This window comes from Apodemus sylvaticus, chromosome 5 (assembly GCF_947179515.1).
Source record: "Apodemus sylvaticus chromosome 5, mApoSyl1.1, whole genome shotgun sequence".
Classification (NCBI taxonomy): Eukaryota; Metazoa; Chordata; class Mammalia; order Rodentia; family Muridae; genus Apodemus; species Apodemus sylvaticus.
The window spans coordinates 29,137,637-29,153,264 of NC_067476.1; the positions used below are offsets into that span (position 1 = coordinate 29,137,637).

The 15,628-nt window shown below is 38.8% G+C and overlaps 1 protein-coding gene across 3 annotated transcripts in view; it reads left to right on the forward strand.

Moving 5' to 3' along the window:
• The window catches only part of Mbd5 (methyl-CpG binding domain protein 5), a 67,466-nt gene that overhangs the window by 30,787 nt on the left and 21,051 nt on the right, over positions 1 to 15,628 (forward strand). For 2 of the 3 annotated variants that reach the window (XM_052182448.1, XM_052182449.1), the window contains exon 7: positions 455 to 1,663. In XM_052182448.1, coding sequence (XP_052038408.1) covers positions 455 to 1,663 — 1,209 coding nt within the window. Of the gene's footprint in view, positions 1 to 454; positions 1,664 to 12,965; positions 13,134 to 15,628 lie in introns of all 3 variants that reach the window. The other variant, XR_007977847.1, reaches the window with a different exon arrangement.

Consider the following 15,628-nt stretch of genomic DNA (forward strand, 5'->3'; position numbering starts at 1 on the left):
TTGTTAGAAAAGGAATTTATTCTTATTTTAATATCATATTTAACTTAGTTAAATATCATTAGTTATCAATCTTAAGTTTCAAATGCCTGTAAAACCATTGAGCAAACACCTGAAAACACCTTGTGTCTAACTACCTCGAGCTTAATTTTTCTATCATTTGGCAATGACAAGTTTAAAAAGAGAACTATTGAACTGCTTCAACTAAAGAAATTACCCAAATACAAAAATACTGTCGATGTGTAAGGTTTTCTATACAGAATGATTTTTCCTTTTATTTTTATTCTTGTTCTTTGTGCTTCCTTGTTTATCTTTTGGTGAATCTTAAAATTATGATCTTCTTTCTCAAGGTCTTCATATTTTTCTCCTCTCTCTCTCTCTCTCTCTCTCTCTCTCTCTCTCTCTCTCTTTCTCTCTCTCTCTCCCTCCCTCCCTCCCTCCCTCCTACCTATTTAAGGTGAGGATGCAAGGAGATGCAGCTCTTCTAAATAAAAGAATAAGCACTCAGCCTGGGCTCACAGCACTTCCTGAGAACCCAAACCTTGTACTTCCACATTTCCAAGATACACCTTGTGAGCTGCAGCCAAGGATGGACCCATCTCTTGGTCAGCACATGAAGGACAGCCTCGTTATGGGTGGCCAAGGCGATGCCTCCGTAGATGCCATTTACAAAGCAGTTGTGGATGCAGCCAGCAAAGGAATGCAGGTTGTCATCACCACTGCTGTCAACAGCACGACTCAAATCAGCCCTATCCCAGCCCTGAGCGCCATGAGTGCCTTCACTGCTTCCATTGGTGACCCATTAAATCTGTCCAGTGCTGTGAGCGCCGTCATCCACGGGCGGAACATGGGAGGAGTGGATCATGATGGCAGGCTGAGGAATGCAAGAGGGGCGCGGCTACCCAAGAACATAGACCACGGGAAGAACTCCAGTGAAGGAGATGGGTTTGAGTGTTTCAAGTCAGCGAGCTGCCACACATCCAGAAAACAATGGGATGGGGAGCAAAGTCCCAGAGGGGAGCGCAACAGGTGGAAGTATGAGGAGTTTTTAGATCATCCAGGCCATATCCATAGTAGTCCTTGCCATGAAAGGCCCAACAATGTCTCTACACTGCCATTTCTAGCTGGGGAACAACACCCGATATTGTTACCACCAAGAAACTGTCAAGGTGATAAGATTCTGGAGGAAAATTTCAGGTATAATAACTACAAAAGAACTATGATGAGTTTTAAAGAGAGACTAGAGAGTACTGTGGAGAGATGTACACACATTAATGGGAACAGACCTCGTCAGAGTCGGGGCTTTGGAGAGCTGCTAGGCACTGCGAAACAAGACCTAGTCCTAGAGGGGCAGTCTCCAGGTTCTTCGAATAGTTTGGAAAGTTCTCTGGTCAAAGACTACATTCATTACAATGGAGACTTTAATGCCAAAAGCATTAATGGGTGTGTGCCTAGTCCCTCCGATGCTAAAAGCATTAGTAGTGAAGACGACCTAAGGAATCCAGACTCCCCCTCTTCACAAGAGTTGATACACTATAGACCAAGGACGTTCAACGTTGGCGACTTGGTCTGGGGCCAAATCAAAGGACTGACTTCCTGGCCTGGAAAATTCATAAGAGAAGACGACGTTCACAATTCATGCCAACAGAGCCCCGAGGAAGGGAAGGTATACCAATCTTTATCCATTGTCAAATACTAACCTCTGTTCAAGTATCAATTATTCTTTTTTTTTTTTTTTTGTTATCATCACTTTGGATTCTTTGGATTTGATTTTAAGATTCTTCATGACTCATTGAGGTCTCACAAGCTTCTGGAACATAAAATGAAGAGGGGATGGTTATAGTCATCCAAGTATCATATTGCCAAGGGGTGAGTTATGAAAAACTTACAGACCCACTAGGCTCAGGTTGCCTCTATTCCTAAAGCAGACTTCTGGAATTCTGTCAACTCTGCCTTCCTTCTCTGTATTTATGTAGCCCTTTACTCCATAAATAGAGGAAGACAAGTGTCAATGACTGGGAGAAATATGGCAGAGGAAGGGTCGCTCCCAGGTAGCAAGGTGTGCCAACAGACAGCTCTCCTCCACAGGTTTACATGTGACATCCAGAGGTAGGGCATTGGTAAAAGTCTGGGTGAAGCTACAACCATTACAGAAAGCAGCCAGTAACACATAAATTCTTTTCAGAGGAAGTTCTGGGCCTTTATAACATGTGGGAATGTTTATATGAGTAGTCTGTGTCTACTTAACACAATCTGACCATATAAGTTAAATGAAAATGTCTCCATGAACTACCGTCTGAGATAGAAGAAATAAATAGGAATTTCTGACCTTTCTTGCAGTTGGTAAAATTGGCTGTAAGAAACATGCAGAATGTTTAAAAGGAGAAAATCATGCCCAATTCCCTCATATGAAGAAACAGACTTTCTCATCTTCTTAGCTAATAAGAATCTCTCTTACAGGTATACACTGTTCTCATAAAGAGGGTGTTGTGCAAAGCAATTCAGCTCTGCTCAGACTTAAGCTGGCACTTAGATTTAATGGCAGGAAACCAAGAGCGTTTTTGCCAGCACAATAAAAGGACTGTCTCTCGTCATGGGGCCAGGAGGTCCTCAAACCCTTGCTTATATGCCTAGTATATACTTGTCATGATACACTTTGAGCCCGGTGTTTCTACTTTTGATAAGAAAATGAATTCCATATTGCAGTTCACAAAGCGTTTTATTCTTAATGCTCTCTGAGGCCAGCCAAGCATCTGTTAAGTTGATAAACCTAAATATTTTTGACAGTTTATTCAAAAGATAATTAGAAACAGCAAAGTTGGGCTGCTTGTAAATGGAACTGCTACAAATCCAAGAGAGACTCACTAAACTGCTTTACAACTTCTGTGCAAATGAACCAAGGCTGTTCAGGTGCCATTTTATAAAAATAGACAACTGCAGAAAAATTATGACCCTCCTCCAAACATTGTTCTTGCGTAAGTCTGCTCCTAGATGCCATGGTGTACCCTCACATGATAAAAGCATGTACTGTTTGTATAAGTATGTATGGCATGTGTTTGCATGTATGTAGGCACATATGTATGGATGGGTGCATATATACATGGACTGTGTGACTGTGGAGGTCCTGGAGGTCCCTGGTGGATGGCAAGTGTCTTCCTCAGTTTCTGGTTCCTTCACTGCCCCTGGCTTCTTTGTTTCATCTAGTCTGGCACAGCCCTTTGTCCCTGTGGGCCACCACACCTGCCTGGCTTTTATATGGAGATGTAAACTCAAGCATTCCACCTGCTAAATCACCTCATGCCCTCCTGATCTTTAGATGACTTTAAAAATCATTTTGTTGCTACATCTAAAACAGCAATTTATTTACATTTCTACTGACTATAAAGTAAGAGTGCTTTTAAAAACCAGATTCTTCCTGCATAGAACATGAAATTATTTTGGGAAAATTATTTTCTCCCTTCATTGACATTAGAATATTGATTTCTCAAGTTAAAACTTTGCTATCAAGACACATGAAAAGTATTTTTTAGTAATTCAAAATATATGAATTAAAGCATACGTTATGATGTGAAAACCAAAATATCACATGAAATATTCATGATAATTCATAGAATATTTGCCTATCACTCAAAAGCAAGTTACAGGGCTAACAAAATGGCTTAGCAGGGAAAGGTTATTTGCTGCCAAGCCTGACCACCTGAATTAGATCCCCAGGAGTCACTTCACATGACAAGAGAAGAGAACTGACCTCTACATTGTTTGCTGACCTTTATACACACATGCACACACACACACACACACACACACACACAGAGAGAGAGAGAGAGAGAGAGAGAGAGAGAGAGAGAGAGAGAGAGAGAGAGACATCATAATAAACTTTTAAAGCAAGATACAATAGCAGTGAAAGCTCTAGGCACCGCAGCATTTTTTTTAAACATCTAGTCTTTTCAAGACCCATATCGCTTTTATACGTAAGAAAACAAAGACCTTATTTTGCTGCACTTATTTTTATGTGTATTTCACAAAACAGAGAAAAGCCTTCCTCGTCTTATTATTAATGGTGCACACTTTTATCATTTTCATGATACCCCAAAAGACTCAAATGACACCGTCAGAATTCAAGCCAGGTAGACTTTGTGTGGTGTATTAATGACCCCTAGCATCGTGGTAAGATTAAAACATATTCAGTACCTGAGTACAGCAAAGTATGATCTGTTACTCAAGAAAGATATCTAATAGGATAGTTTTTAATCGAAGTGTCCTTTGATCGAAGTGAACTAATTATGATAATGAGTTTTATTTACATAGGCCCTCTCAGCAATGTTGGATAAATAAAGTCATGAATGTTAAGAAACAGCCTTCTGTTTTTAAAAAGAACTGTGGGTTTCCTTCTGTGTACTTATAGGTGTTAAGCACTTTATATAAGCCTAGATTTAGTACAGTAAAACCTTATTAGTTCCACTGGGCCACTGTGGACTGCGAGGCCATTTCTCCTGGTGTTTACCTCGATGGTAAACCAAACAGCTGCCTTACATGTTGTCATGTTAAACCAACCTTCTTTTGCTGTTTGTATGTACAACAAAGTAAATTAATCCAAGATCCTGCCAGATGCTACCAGATAAAACCTCTGTTAACTCATTTGTAGAATAGATTTGTTATTCCCCCAACTGCATGCCACAATTTTTTTTTTACATTTTACAATCTTTGTTCTTAGCAGCCACTCACAATTCTTTCTTGACAAATGTAAGTTAGGAAACTAAATAATAGCAGGACCACAGACTACTCTTTAAAACCAAACTGTTTACCTGTTTTGTCTCCCAATTATACAGAGCAATCTTCAGTATACAGAGGAGAGCATTGGTATTTGTCAATGGCTGACTTTAGTAGAGTGCAACATTCTAGAATAAATGTGCCTGGTTTATTCTATTGGAAAGGCATTTTAATATTTCCTACTGTGTAGTAGGTAGCAGAAGATAGGCCTAGTTTCTGAGACAGTTTGTCAAAATACAATGTTGCTGCATCCTATAGAGAACATGAGAGACAGTTAAGCATTGCAGAAAGAGCAGCCCGCTTTGGACATTCTGATAGGAGTTTACCATAGTACTTACTACCAGACAATTAAATGGACCTGCATGTGTATATTACTCCCTAAGGCCTTGGTCTCCTCTAGTGGAAACAGTAGTTACTAGTATTTCAAGAGTTGAATGAGACTTCTGTATGTTCTCAAAACAGAAGAATCCCCAATAAAGATTAGCCTGTTTCCCCTACTTAAGACAATTATATTAACTTGAACTCCACAATCGTTGAATTGAGGCAGTAGATCTTAGTTGTTGTTGGATTATTATCTGTATGTAGAGATTTACTCACCAGGGTGAGAGTAAAAAGAATCACAGGATATATACTAAGCAAGTAAAATAGTTTGTGATGGTTTTATGAATGTTATCACATAGCATACAAGTTGCATTTCTCAATGTTAATTAGTGTTAGCTGTTAATTTCAAGGAGTTCTGCCTAACAACCTTTTAGAATACTTTGTTTAGTAAAATTGACAGTCTCTAGTTTCTCAATTATTTTGAAAACTTACCAATTCAGACTTCCTTCCTCTATCTCCCAGCCCCCCTGCCCCTGACTATAGTAGAGGTTATTTTAAAGATTTTTTTTAATGTATATGACTACACTGTAGCTGCAGACACCCCAGAAGAAGATATCAGATCCCATTACCGATTGTTGTGTGCCACCATGTGGTTGCTGGGAACTGAACTCAGGACCTCTGGAAGAGAAGTCAGTGCTCTTAACTGCTCAGCCATCTCTCCAGCCCCACCCCCCCCAGGAGAGGTTTTAAATAGTATGTGAAGGAAGCCAAGTTGGTCTCTGCTGTGTGAGGCAACACAGGAAGGTGTGTGTACCTTGTAGTAACACTACTCAGAAAGCTCTAATTTCTTTTTCTTTTATTCATTTGTAATGAACAGTATGTTCTGAGAGACAGAATTACACACACACACACACTCACACACACACACACTTACACACACATACACCCATGGCCATATACAGATGCACCTTGAATCTTGGCATAATAAATGGCTAATCCAGTTATTGCAGGTATCATCCACCACTAATCTATTGTGCTAAGATTCTGAGGGAATGTGGTTTTCTTTGGGTATTATTATTTCAATAACTTTTAAATAAAGTTCACATTTTAATAATTTTGCTTCCACTTTTAAAAAGCACAAATACTAATTTGACAAGTTCATATGTAAACAATGCATTTTAATTATTCTTACTCCCCATTCCCTCTTACCTCCCTTGTTCCTCCCTCCCCATCTTTCCTAGATCCATGACTTTTGAGTTTGCTTTGATATCCATTTAATTTAACCAGGAGCATCAACCATTATACTGAGATTATCCACTGAAGCCTATTGGGTCCTCTGTGGGTTCAATACCAAAAGCAAAGACTCCCCCTCTTTCCAAATCTATCAGTAGCAAATAGTTCAGCAGAGATAGATTGGGCACCCAGGTGCCCACCCTCCTACCCCCCAGCTCCTCTTCCAACCCACTCTTGATAGGCCTCCTGTACATACCAGTACAGACATTCACAGTGATTGTGAGTTCATTAGCACTCTGGAATTTTTTTATCTTGCCCAGATGATATTATATTTACAACTGAGCACACAAGCTATCCTGTATTCTCAACACCTTATATACTCATGACTGTCTGCCTTAAAGCAAGATGATTCTCTGATGAAGGCTGCAAGTAACATTTGTCTAGGAGCATAAACATAAATATTTAAAAGGCAGTTTAACACTAGGTCAATTTAACTAAACAGCAGTTTAGCTGGGACCTTTGACTCATGCTTCACCCCACCCCCACGTTTTTTTTTTTTAATTTGGTTTGCTTTTGGGTTTGGGTTTGGCCAAATTTACTGTACCTGGAACAAGTTCCCTCCTGTGGAGTGAGTGACCTCAAGTCCAATTAGGGAGCGGTGGTTGATTACCCCTATAACTGTGGTGCTACTGTTTCAAAAGTGAGTAGTCACATCTGGGAGGTTCACAGGTGGGTGTGAGGGGCATGGTTGGGTCATGAGGCAGATTTATTCCCATCTTCCTGACTGGAAACGACACTAGTTTCCTTAGTGGCCATACCAGTTTCCTTGCGAGCACAAGCTGTCACTTGTATTGTTGATCTTAGCCTTTATGACAAGTGTAAGGAAGAATTTCAAAATAGTTTTCATTTGCATTTCCCTGATGACTAAGGATGTTGAATCTTTCTGTGAGTGTGTCATAACCATTCAAGTTTGCTCTCCTAGAGAATTCTCTGTTTAGATCTGTATCCCATTTTTAAATTGGGTTAGTTGATATTTTATACCAAGTTTCTTGAATTCTTTAAATTTTCTGGGTATTAGCCCTTTATCATATAAAGGAGTTGGTTAAAAAAGAAAAAAAAAAGTCTCTTCCCATTCTGTGGGCTGCCGCCTTGTCTGAATGATGGAGGTGTCTTTTTCCTGCAGAGCTTTATGCTTCATGAGGTCACATTTATTAACTGTTGATCTGAGAGCCTGCATTAACAGTGTTCTGTTCAGAAAGTCTTTTTCTGTGCCAATGTGCACAAGACTCTTCCCTACTTTATCTTCTGTTTTTATCATTATAGCTTTACAGTATAACTTCAATCAGGAACGGTGAGACCTTCCGCAGTTCTTTCATGTTCAGGATTGTTTTAGCAATCGTGTGTTTCTCTATTTCCATATGAAACTGAGAGTTGTCTGTGCAGAATTGTGTTGGAGATTTGATGAGAACTGCCTTGAATCTGTATATTGCTTTTTGTAAGATGGCCATCTTTACTTTATTAATCCTGCCAGTCCATGAGCACAGAGAGGGAGATCTTTCCATCTTTTCATTTCTTTCGTCAAAGACTTGAAGTTTCTTTCATACAGGTCTTTCACTTTCTTGGTTAGAGTTACACCAACGTATTTCATATTGTCTGGGACTGTTGTGAATGGTGTCATTTCTCTGATTTCTTTCTCAGTCCATTTGTCATTTGTATTTTGGAAAGCTACTGATTTTGTGAGTTAATTTAATGATATCCTCTAATGAGATGATTATGTGGCTTTTTTCTTGCAATTTGTTTACATAATCAATTATATGTACTGATTTTCATATATCCCTGCATCTCTGGGATGAAGCCCACTTGATCATGGTAAATGACCTTTTGGATATGTTGTTGAATTTGGTTTGTTAGTATTTTATTGCATATATGTTCATAAGGGAAATTGATCTGTAATTTTCTTTCTTTTTTGTCTTTGAGTATCAGGGTAACTGTGGCCTCATAAAATGAATTGGTTAATGTTCCTTCTGTTTCTATTTTATGGACTAATTTGAGGAGAATAATTTGAAAGTCTTGTAGAATTCTGTGCTAAAACCATCTGGCCCTGAGCTTTCTCTTAGTTCAGAGACTTTTGATGACTGCTTTTATTTTACTAGGGCATATAGGTCTGTTTAAGTTATTTATTTGATCTTGATTTAACTTTGATAAGAAATACCTATCAAGAAATTATACTTTTCTTTTAGACTTTCCAGTTTTGTGGCGTGCAGATTTTTAAAGTGTGTCCTAATGATTCTTTGAATTTCCTTGGTGTCTGTTGTTACATTTCCCTTTTCATTTCTGATTTTATTAATTTGGATATTCTCTCTGTGTCTCTTAGTTTGAATAAGAGTTTTCTGATCTTATTGATTTTCTCAAAACATCAACTTTTTGTTTTATTGTCTCTTTGAATTGCTCTTGTTATTTCTGTTTTATTGATTTCAGCTCTAAGTTTGATTATTTCTTGTCACCTACTCTTTTTGGGTGTGATTTCTTCTTTTTATTCTTTCAGGTGTGATGTTGAGCTGCTTTAAAAAAAAAATGTAGGCCGGGTGGTGGTGGCGCACGCCTGTAATCCCAGCACTCTGGGAGGCAGAGGCAGGTGGATTTCTTTCTTTTATATATATATATATTCTATATTCTTTGTTTACAATCCAAAAGCTTTCCCCTTTCCCAGTTGCCTCCTCCCCATATGTCCCATAAGTCCTCTTCTCTCCATCCATTCTCCTATCTTTCCCCCCTCCCTTTTCTCTGTCCTGGTACTCCCCTACAATGCTGGATCAAGCCTTTCCAGGATTAGGGTTCTCTTCTTCCTTCTTCATGGGAATCATTTGATATGCTAATTGTATCTTCGGTATTCAGAGCTTCAGGGCTAATTAATATCCACTTATCAATGATTGCATCCTATGTGTATTCTTTTCTGATTGCGTTACCTCACTTAGGATGATATTTTCCAGTTCCAACCATTTGCCTAAAAAAATTCATGAATTCATTGTTTTTAATTGCTGAATAGTTGTGTATATATACCACATTTTCTGTATCCATTCCTCCATTGAGGGATGTCTGGGTTCTTTCCAGCTTCTGGCTATTATAAATAAGGCTGCTACGAACATAGTGGAGCATGTGTCCTTATTGCATGCTGGGGAATCCTCTGGGTACATGCCCAGGAGAGGTATAGCGGGGTCCTCCTGAAGTGTCATATCCAGTTTTCTTAGGAACCGCCAGACTGATTTCCATAGTGGTTGTACCATTTTACAATCCCACCAGCAGTGGAGGAGTGTTCCTCTTTCTCCACATCCTCGCCAACAACTGCTGTCTCCTCAGTTTTTAACTTTAGCCATTCTGACTGGTGTGAGGTGAAATCTCAGGGTTGTTTTGATTTGCATTTCCCTAATAACTAATGATGTTGAGCATTTCTTAAGGTGCTTCTTGGCCATCTGAATTTCTTCAGGTGAAAATTCTTTGTTTAGATCTGTACCCCATTTTTAATAGGGTTATTTGGTTCCCTGGGGTCTAACTTCTTGAGTTCTTTGTATATATTGGATATAAGCCCTCTATCTGATGTAGGGTTGGTGAAGATCTTTTCCCAATTTGTTGGTTGCTGTTTTGTCCTTTTGACAGTGTCCTTTGCCTTACAGAAACTTTGTAATTTTATGAGATCCCATTTGTCAATTCTTGATCTTAGAGCATAAGCTATTGGTGTTCTGTTCAGGAACTTTTCCCCTGTGCCCATGTCCTCAAGGGTTTTCCCAAGTTTCTTTTCTATTAGTTTCAGTGTGTCTGGTTTTATGTGGAGGTCCTTGATCCACTTGGAGTTGAGCTTAGTACAAGGAGATAAGAATGGATCAAATCAAATTCTCCTGCATGCTGACCTCCAGTTGAACCAGCACCATTTGTTGAAAAGGCTATCTTTTTTCCACTGGATGTTTTCCGCTCCTTTGTCAAAGATCAAGTGACCATAGGTGTATGGATTCATTTCTGGGTCTTCAATTCTATTCCATTTGGTCCACTTGCCTGTCCCTGTGCCAATACCATGCAGTGTTTAACACTATTGTTCTGTAGTATTGCTTGAGGTCTGGGATACTGATTCCCCCAGAAGTTCTTTTACTGTTGAGAATAGTTTTAGCTATACTGGGTTTTTTGTTATTCCAGATAAATTTGAGAATTGCTTTTTCTAACTCTGTGAAGAACTGAGTTGGGATTTTGATGGGGATAGCATTGAATCTGTATATTGCTTTTGGCAAGATGGCCATTTTAACTATATTAATCCTGCTAATCCATGAGCATGGAAGATTTTTCCATTTTCTGAGGTTTTCTTTGATTTCCTTATTCAGAGACCTGAAGTTCTTGTCGTATAGATCTTTCTCTTGTTTGATTAGAGTCACACCAAGATATTTCATATTGTTTATGGCTATTGGGAAGGGTGTCATTTCCCTAACTTCTTTCTCAGCCTGCTTATCCTTTGGATATAGTAAGGCAACTGATTTGCTTGAGTTGATTTTATAACCTGCTACTTTGCTGAAGTTGTTTATCAGCTGTAGGAGTTCTCTGGTGGAGTTTTTTGGGTCACTTAAGTATACTATCATGTCATCTGCAAATAGTGATAATTTTACTTCTTCCTTTCCAATTTGTATCCCTTTGACCTCCTTATGTTGTCTAATTGCTCTAGCTAGAAATTCAAGTACTATATTGAAAAGATATGGAGAGAGAGAGCAGCCTTGTCTAGTCCCTGATTTAAGTGGGATTGCTTCAAGTTTCTCTCCATTTAGTTTGATATTGGCTACCCATTTGCTGTATATTGCTTTAACTATGTTTAGGTATGGGCCTTGAATTCCTGTTCTTTCCAAGACTTTTAGCATGAAAGAATGCTGAATTTTGTCAAATGCTTTTTCAACATCTGATGAAATGATCATATGTTTTTTTTCTTTGAGTTTGTTTATGTAGTGGATTGCATTGATGGATTTCCTTATATTGAACCATCCCTGCATCCATGGGATGAAGCCCACTTGATCGTGGTGGATGATCGTTTTGATGTGTTCTTAGATTTGGTTGGCAAAAATTTTATTGAGTATTTTTGCATCGATATTCATAAGGGAAATTGACCTGAATTTCTCTTTCTTTGTTGGATCTTTGTGTGGTTTTGGTATCAGTGTAATTGTGGCTTCGTAGAACAAGTTGAGTAGTGTTCCTTCTGTTTCTATTTTGTGGAACAGTTTGAAAAGTGTTGGTGTTAGGTCTTCTTTGAAGGTCTGATAGAATTCTGCACTGAAGCCATCTGGTCCCATGCTTTTTTTGGTTGGGAGACTATGACCCCTTTTATTTCTTTAGGGGTTATGGGCCTGTTTAGATGATCTATTTGATCCTGATTTAATTTTGGTGTTTGGTATTTGTCTAGGAAATTGTCCATTCCTCCAGTTGTGTTGAGTATAGGCTTTGGTAGTAAGATCTAATGATTTTTTGAGTTTCCTCAGTTTCTGTTGTTATATCTCCCTTTCATTTCTAATTTTGTTAATCTGGATACTATCTCTGTGCCCTTTGGTTAGTCTGGCTAAGGGTTTATCTATCTTGTTGATTTTCTCAAAGAACCAGCTCCTGGTTTTCTTGATTCTTTGTATGGTTCTCTTAGTTTCTACTTGATTGATTTCAGCCCTGAGTTTGATGATTTCCTGCCTTCTACTCCTCTTGGGTGAATGAACTTCTTTTTGTTCCAGGGCTTTCAGGTGTGCCATTAAGCTGCTAGTATATGCTCTCTCCAGGGGCCTTTTCTTCCTTCTTCTTGGGCATCATTTGATATGTAAGTTATTTCTTGGGTATTCCGAGCTTCTGGGCTAATATGCACTTATCAGTGAAGGCATACCATGTATGTTCTTTTGTGATTGGGTCACCTCACTCAGGATGACATTCTCTAGTTCCACCCACTTGCCTAAGAATTTCATAAATTCATTGTTTTTACTAGCTAAGTAATATTCCATAGCGTAAATATACCATATTTTCTGTATCTATTCCTCCATTGAGGGACATCTGGGTTCTTTCCAGCTTCTGGCTATTATAAATAGGGCTGCTATGAACATAGTGAATCATGTGTCCTTATTACATGCTGGGGAATCCTCTGGGTATATATGCCGAGGTGTGGTATAATGGGTCCTCTGGTAGTATCATTCCCAGTTTTCTGAGGAACTGCCAGACTGATTTCCAGAGTGGTTGTACCAATTTGCAACCCCACCAGCAGTGGAGGAATGTTCCTCTTTCTCCACATCCTCACCACCACCTGCTGTCTCCTGAGTTTTTGCTCTTAGCCATTCTGACTGGGTACACAGATTTTTGAGAGTGCCATAAATAGCCAAAAGATGGCTGTCTCTATGTTCCAGGGATATAATCTCTTAGCACTTTATTTAAGGAATGTTCTTTGTGTACTTGATTACACATGGCAGCTAATCTGTAGTCTGTAGTACTGTGATCCTGTGTCCAACATGTTCCTCATGCATTCACTTTTCCTTCTCTATTTTTCCTAACCACTGTTGGAAATGAATCTTTTTCTACATAGCCACAGTCTTTGGGTTGTGTTTTGACTAGTGTTATGGTAAAGGTAACCAATGTTCTGCTACTCCCAGAATCTTCTTAGAAATGAAGCAGAATCATATTGGAAGTAATAAGAAAGATGAAATCCGGACCAACAAAGTCAGTCCCTAATCCAAATTTGAAAGATAACAAGAATCAAGAACTAGACCAGTCCAAAGATGTGAATATCAAGAAAAATATTAAACTGACCGAAAAGCTAGGTAAGACTATAAACTTTAACTGTGGTGACCTTTCGTCCCCTTAAGCAAGATTAAACTAGAATCAGAGGTTTGTTCCTCCACAGACTGATAACTGAGATTAATGTAGATGGCAGTTCCCAAGCTTTAGAGCAGCTTCCATCTAGTCAGCAGCAAATGGAATCTAAATTCTCAGGCGACTCTAACCCAGGCATCTGGGACACTGTCTTCTAGAAACTCGCGTTTTCCACAAACTTTTATTCTGTTCATGTATGGTGGCATGATAAAGTACTTGATATCACATTGGAGGTATTACTTTTTCTTAGTAATTCTGTAACACTTAAAAACACTTAAATCCCAGTAAAATGGAAGTGGCTGCCAAAGCGCTGTTGAGAGTGTCACTGGATAGGATGGTGGTGATGGGCTGGTTGGCACACTGAAAATGCCAGGGTTTATGAAGAAGTTTCACATCTGCTCTGCGCTGGGGAATTATTTTTATCTTTCCAATCATAAATAAATCAACTTTTAATACCAAACAGTTATTATTTACTACTAATTTCAGTTGTCTCAAAAGTACTGAAATAGTATTACTCTTAAGTTAGTGGCATTTTTCAGTTTAAAGGTGTTATTATTTTTAGGTATTTACTGGTAACTTCACTGTTTCTATTTAATAACTTTATAGTAGCTAATGGATGATTTGTTTTTGTATATTACTTCAGATCTGTGTTTCCCAGACTGTAACTAGCACTGCATATTGCCTGTACTGTTACTTATTTAATATTTTTCTTTTTCATGTATTAGTTTATTTTGTCAACAAATACTAGTTGTGCATTCATATACTAAACTTCAGGCCACCTTAAAAGTTTAAATAACTCCTTCATTCCCCAGATATACTGTGTGAGTATTATTAAATATGAATTGATTTAAATATATAATGATTAAAATGTTGAAAGGTTTTTATAATGTTCTACTAAAAATAGCACCACATATATGAGTAACATTTTGGGAAAGAATACTTTGGTGTTTGTAAAGCAGCTTTATATTAATGTTCATTGTAGAGCTCAGTAACTGATCAGGATCTATATCTTTATCCCCAGTTTACAGAGGAGAGAACTGAAGCTCAGAGAGGAGGCATTGGTAAAGATACAAGTCACAGGCTGTTCAGGCAAATTCGAACCTTGGCCTTCTAACTCTACACATAGTATTGTTCATTAGCCCAGAACCCCAAGACATCCCAGAAATAAATGTGAAGCTTGAAGACAGATGTCTCATCTCAATTATGAAACCTGTGATATAGATGGTACTCCATCATTGTCCATAGACTAATGGAGAGAGACATAAAAATTTAGAGGAGAGTTTGATAATTATGTCAGTTTAGCAAAATAATAGCTGTAAATTCACCCTGAGACCTGGACTCTTGACCAGAATAAGGCATGTGTTCCCTTCTTTGGAACAATCCTTACATCCTATTAGAAAGTGCTTGGTTGCCCCCATAGCAGTCATGCCACTGTTGTCAAGGACATTTTTGACTCTCATAGTTATCACATAGGATTCACAGCTAGGTAAGACTGTTGATGACTCTCTCACTCAGAACCTATACAGCACCTTCTGGTACTGCAAAAATTAGTCAAGGAAGGAAGCTTCCTGTTTAGTAACAACTTGATTTCTCCATGTCCTGTGACCAAAATGTGTATCATCTTCAGCAACCATTGACTTCTTGGTGGGCAGCCAAGAACTATGCAATATTCTATACTGTTTCGGGGATCTCCAGGGCACCCCTGACCAACAACTGGAAAAAAAGGTATCCAATACTTGGCAAAGGCTTTTTGTTTGGCAATCTATTACTTCTGGGAGGAGCATTTTCCCATTAGTAGAGTAATACCAATTAGATGCTTTTCTATGAACATATGTATACACAAAGCTTATAAAATAGTAGGTTTTCAATGTTTTTACAACCTTAGTGTAGTGTGGAGTTTTTAAAAAATGATCCACGCTAATTCTGGTTATGTACCAGCATTGGCAGTCTCTCCCACCCCCATGACCAGCCCCAAGCAACCATCTTGCCCTGGTTCCTACCGCCAGCCTTCTGCCAAGCTGTTCCAGTCAAAAACCCGCTCCCAAGCTAGCTCTCTCTGCTTGCTAAGCTGGCCAAGCCAGTTTTCATGAAATGCCTGGAGCTGTCATTCAGCTCCCCTTAGCCCCATGAAATGAAAACACTAGAGACTTGTAATATACCAGCCAGATTTATTAACGGTAAATCTCCAACCTCAAAATGCCCATGCAAAGAACACAAAACTAAATTGATATAAACACAAGCTACACCCCTAGATTGGACAATGAACCCTACACTACTATATTACCCAGCCATGAAATCCCTAGCTACTTACCTCTCTTCCAGGGCATTGGATCAGCTCCATCTTCATTTCCTTCTCCCTCCATATTGTCTCTCTCCATCCTCCATTTTGTCTGATCCTTCTCTTCTCCCCTTCTCTTCCTGTTCTGCCTGAAAGATCCTGCCT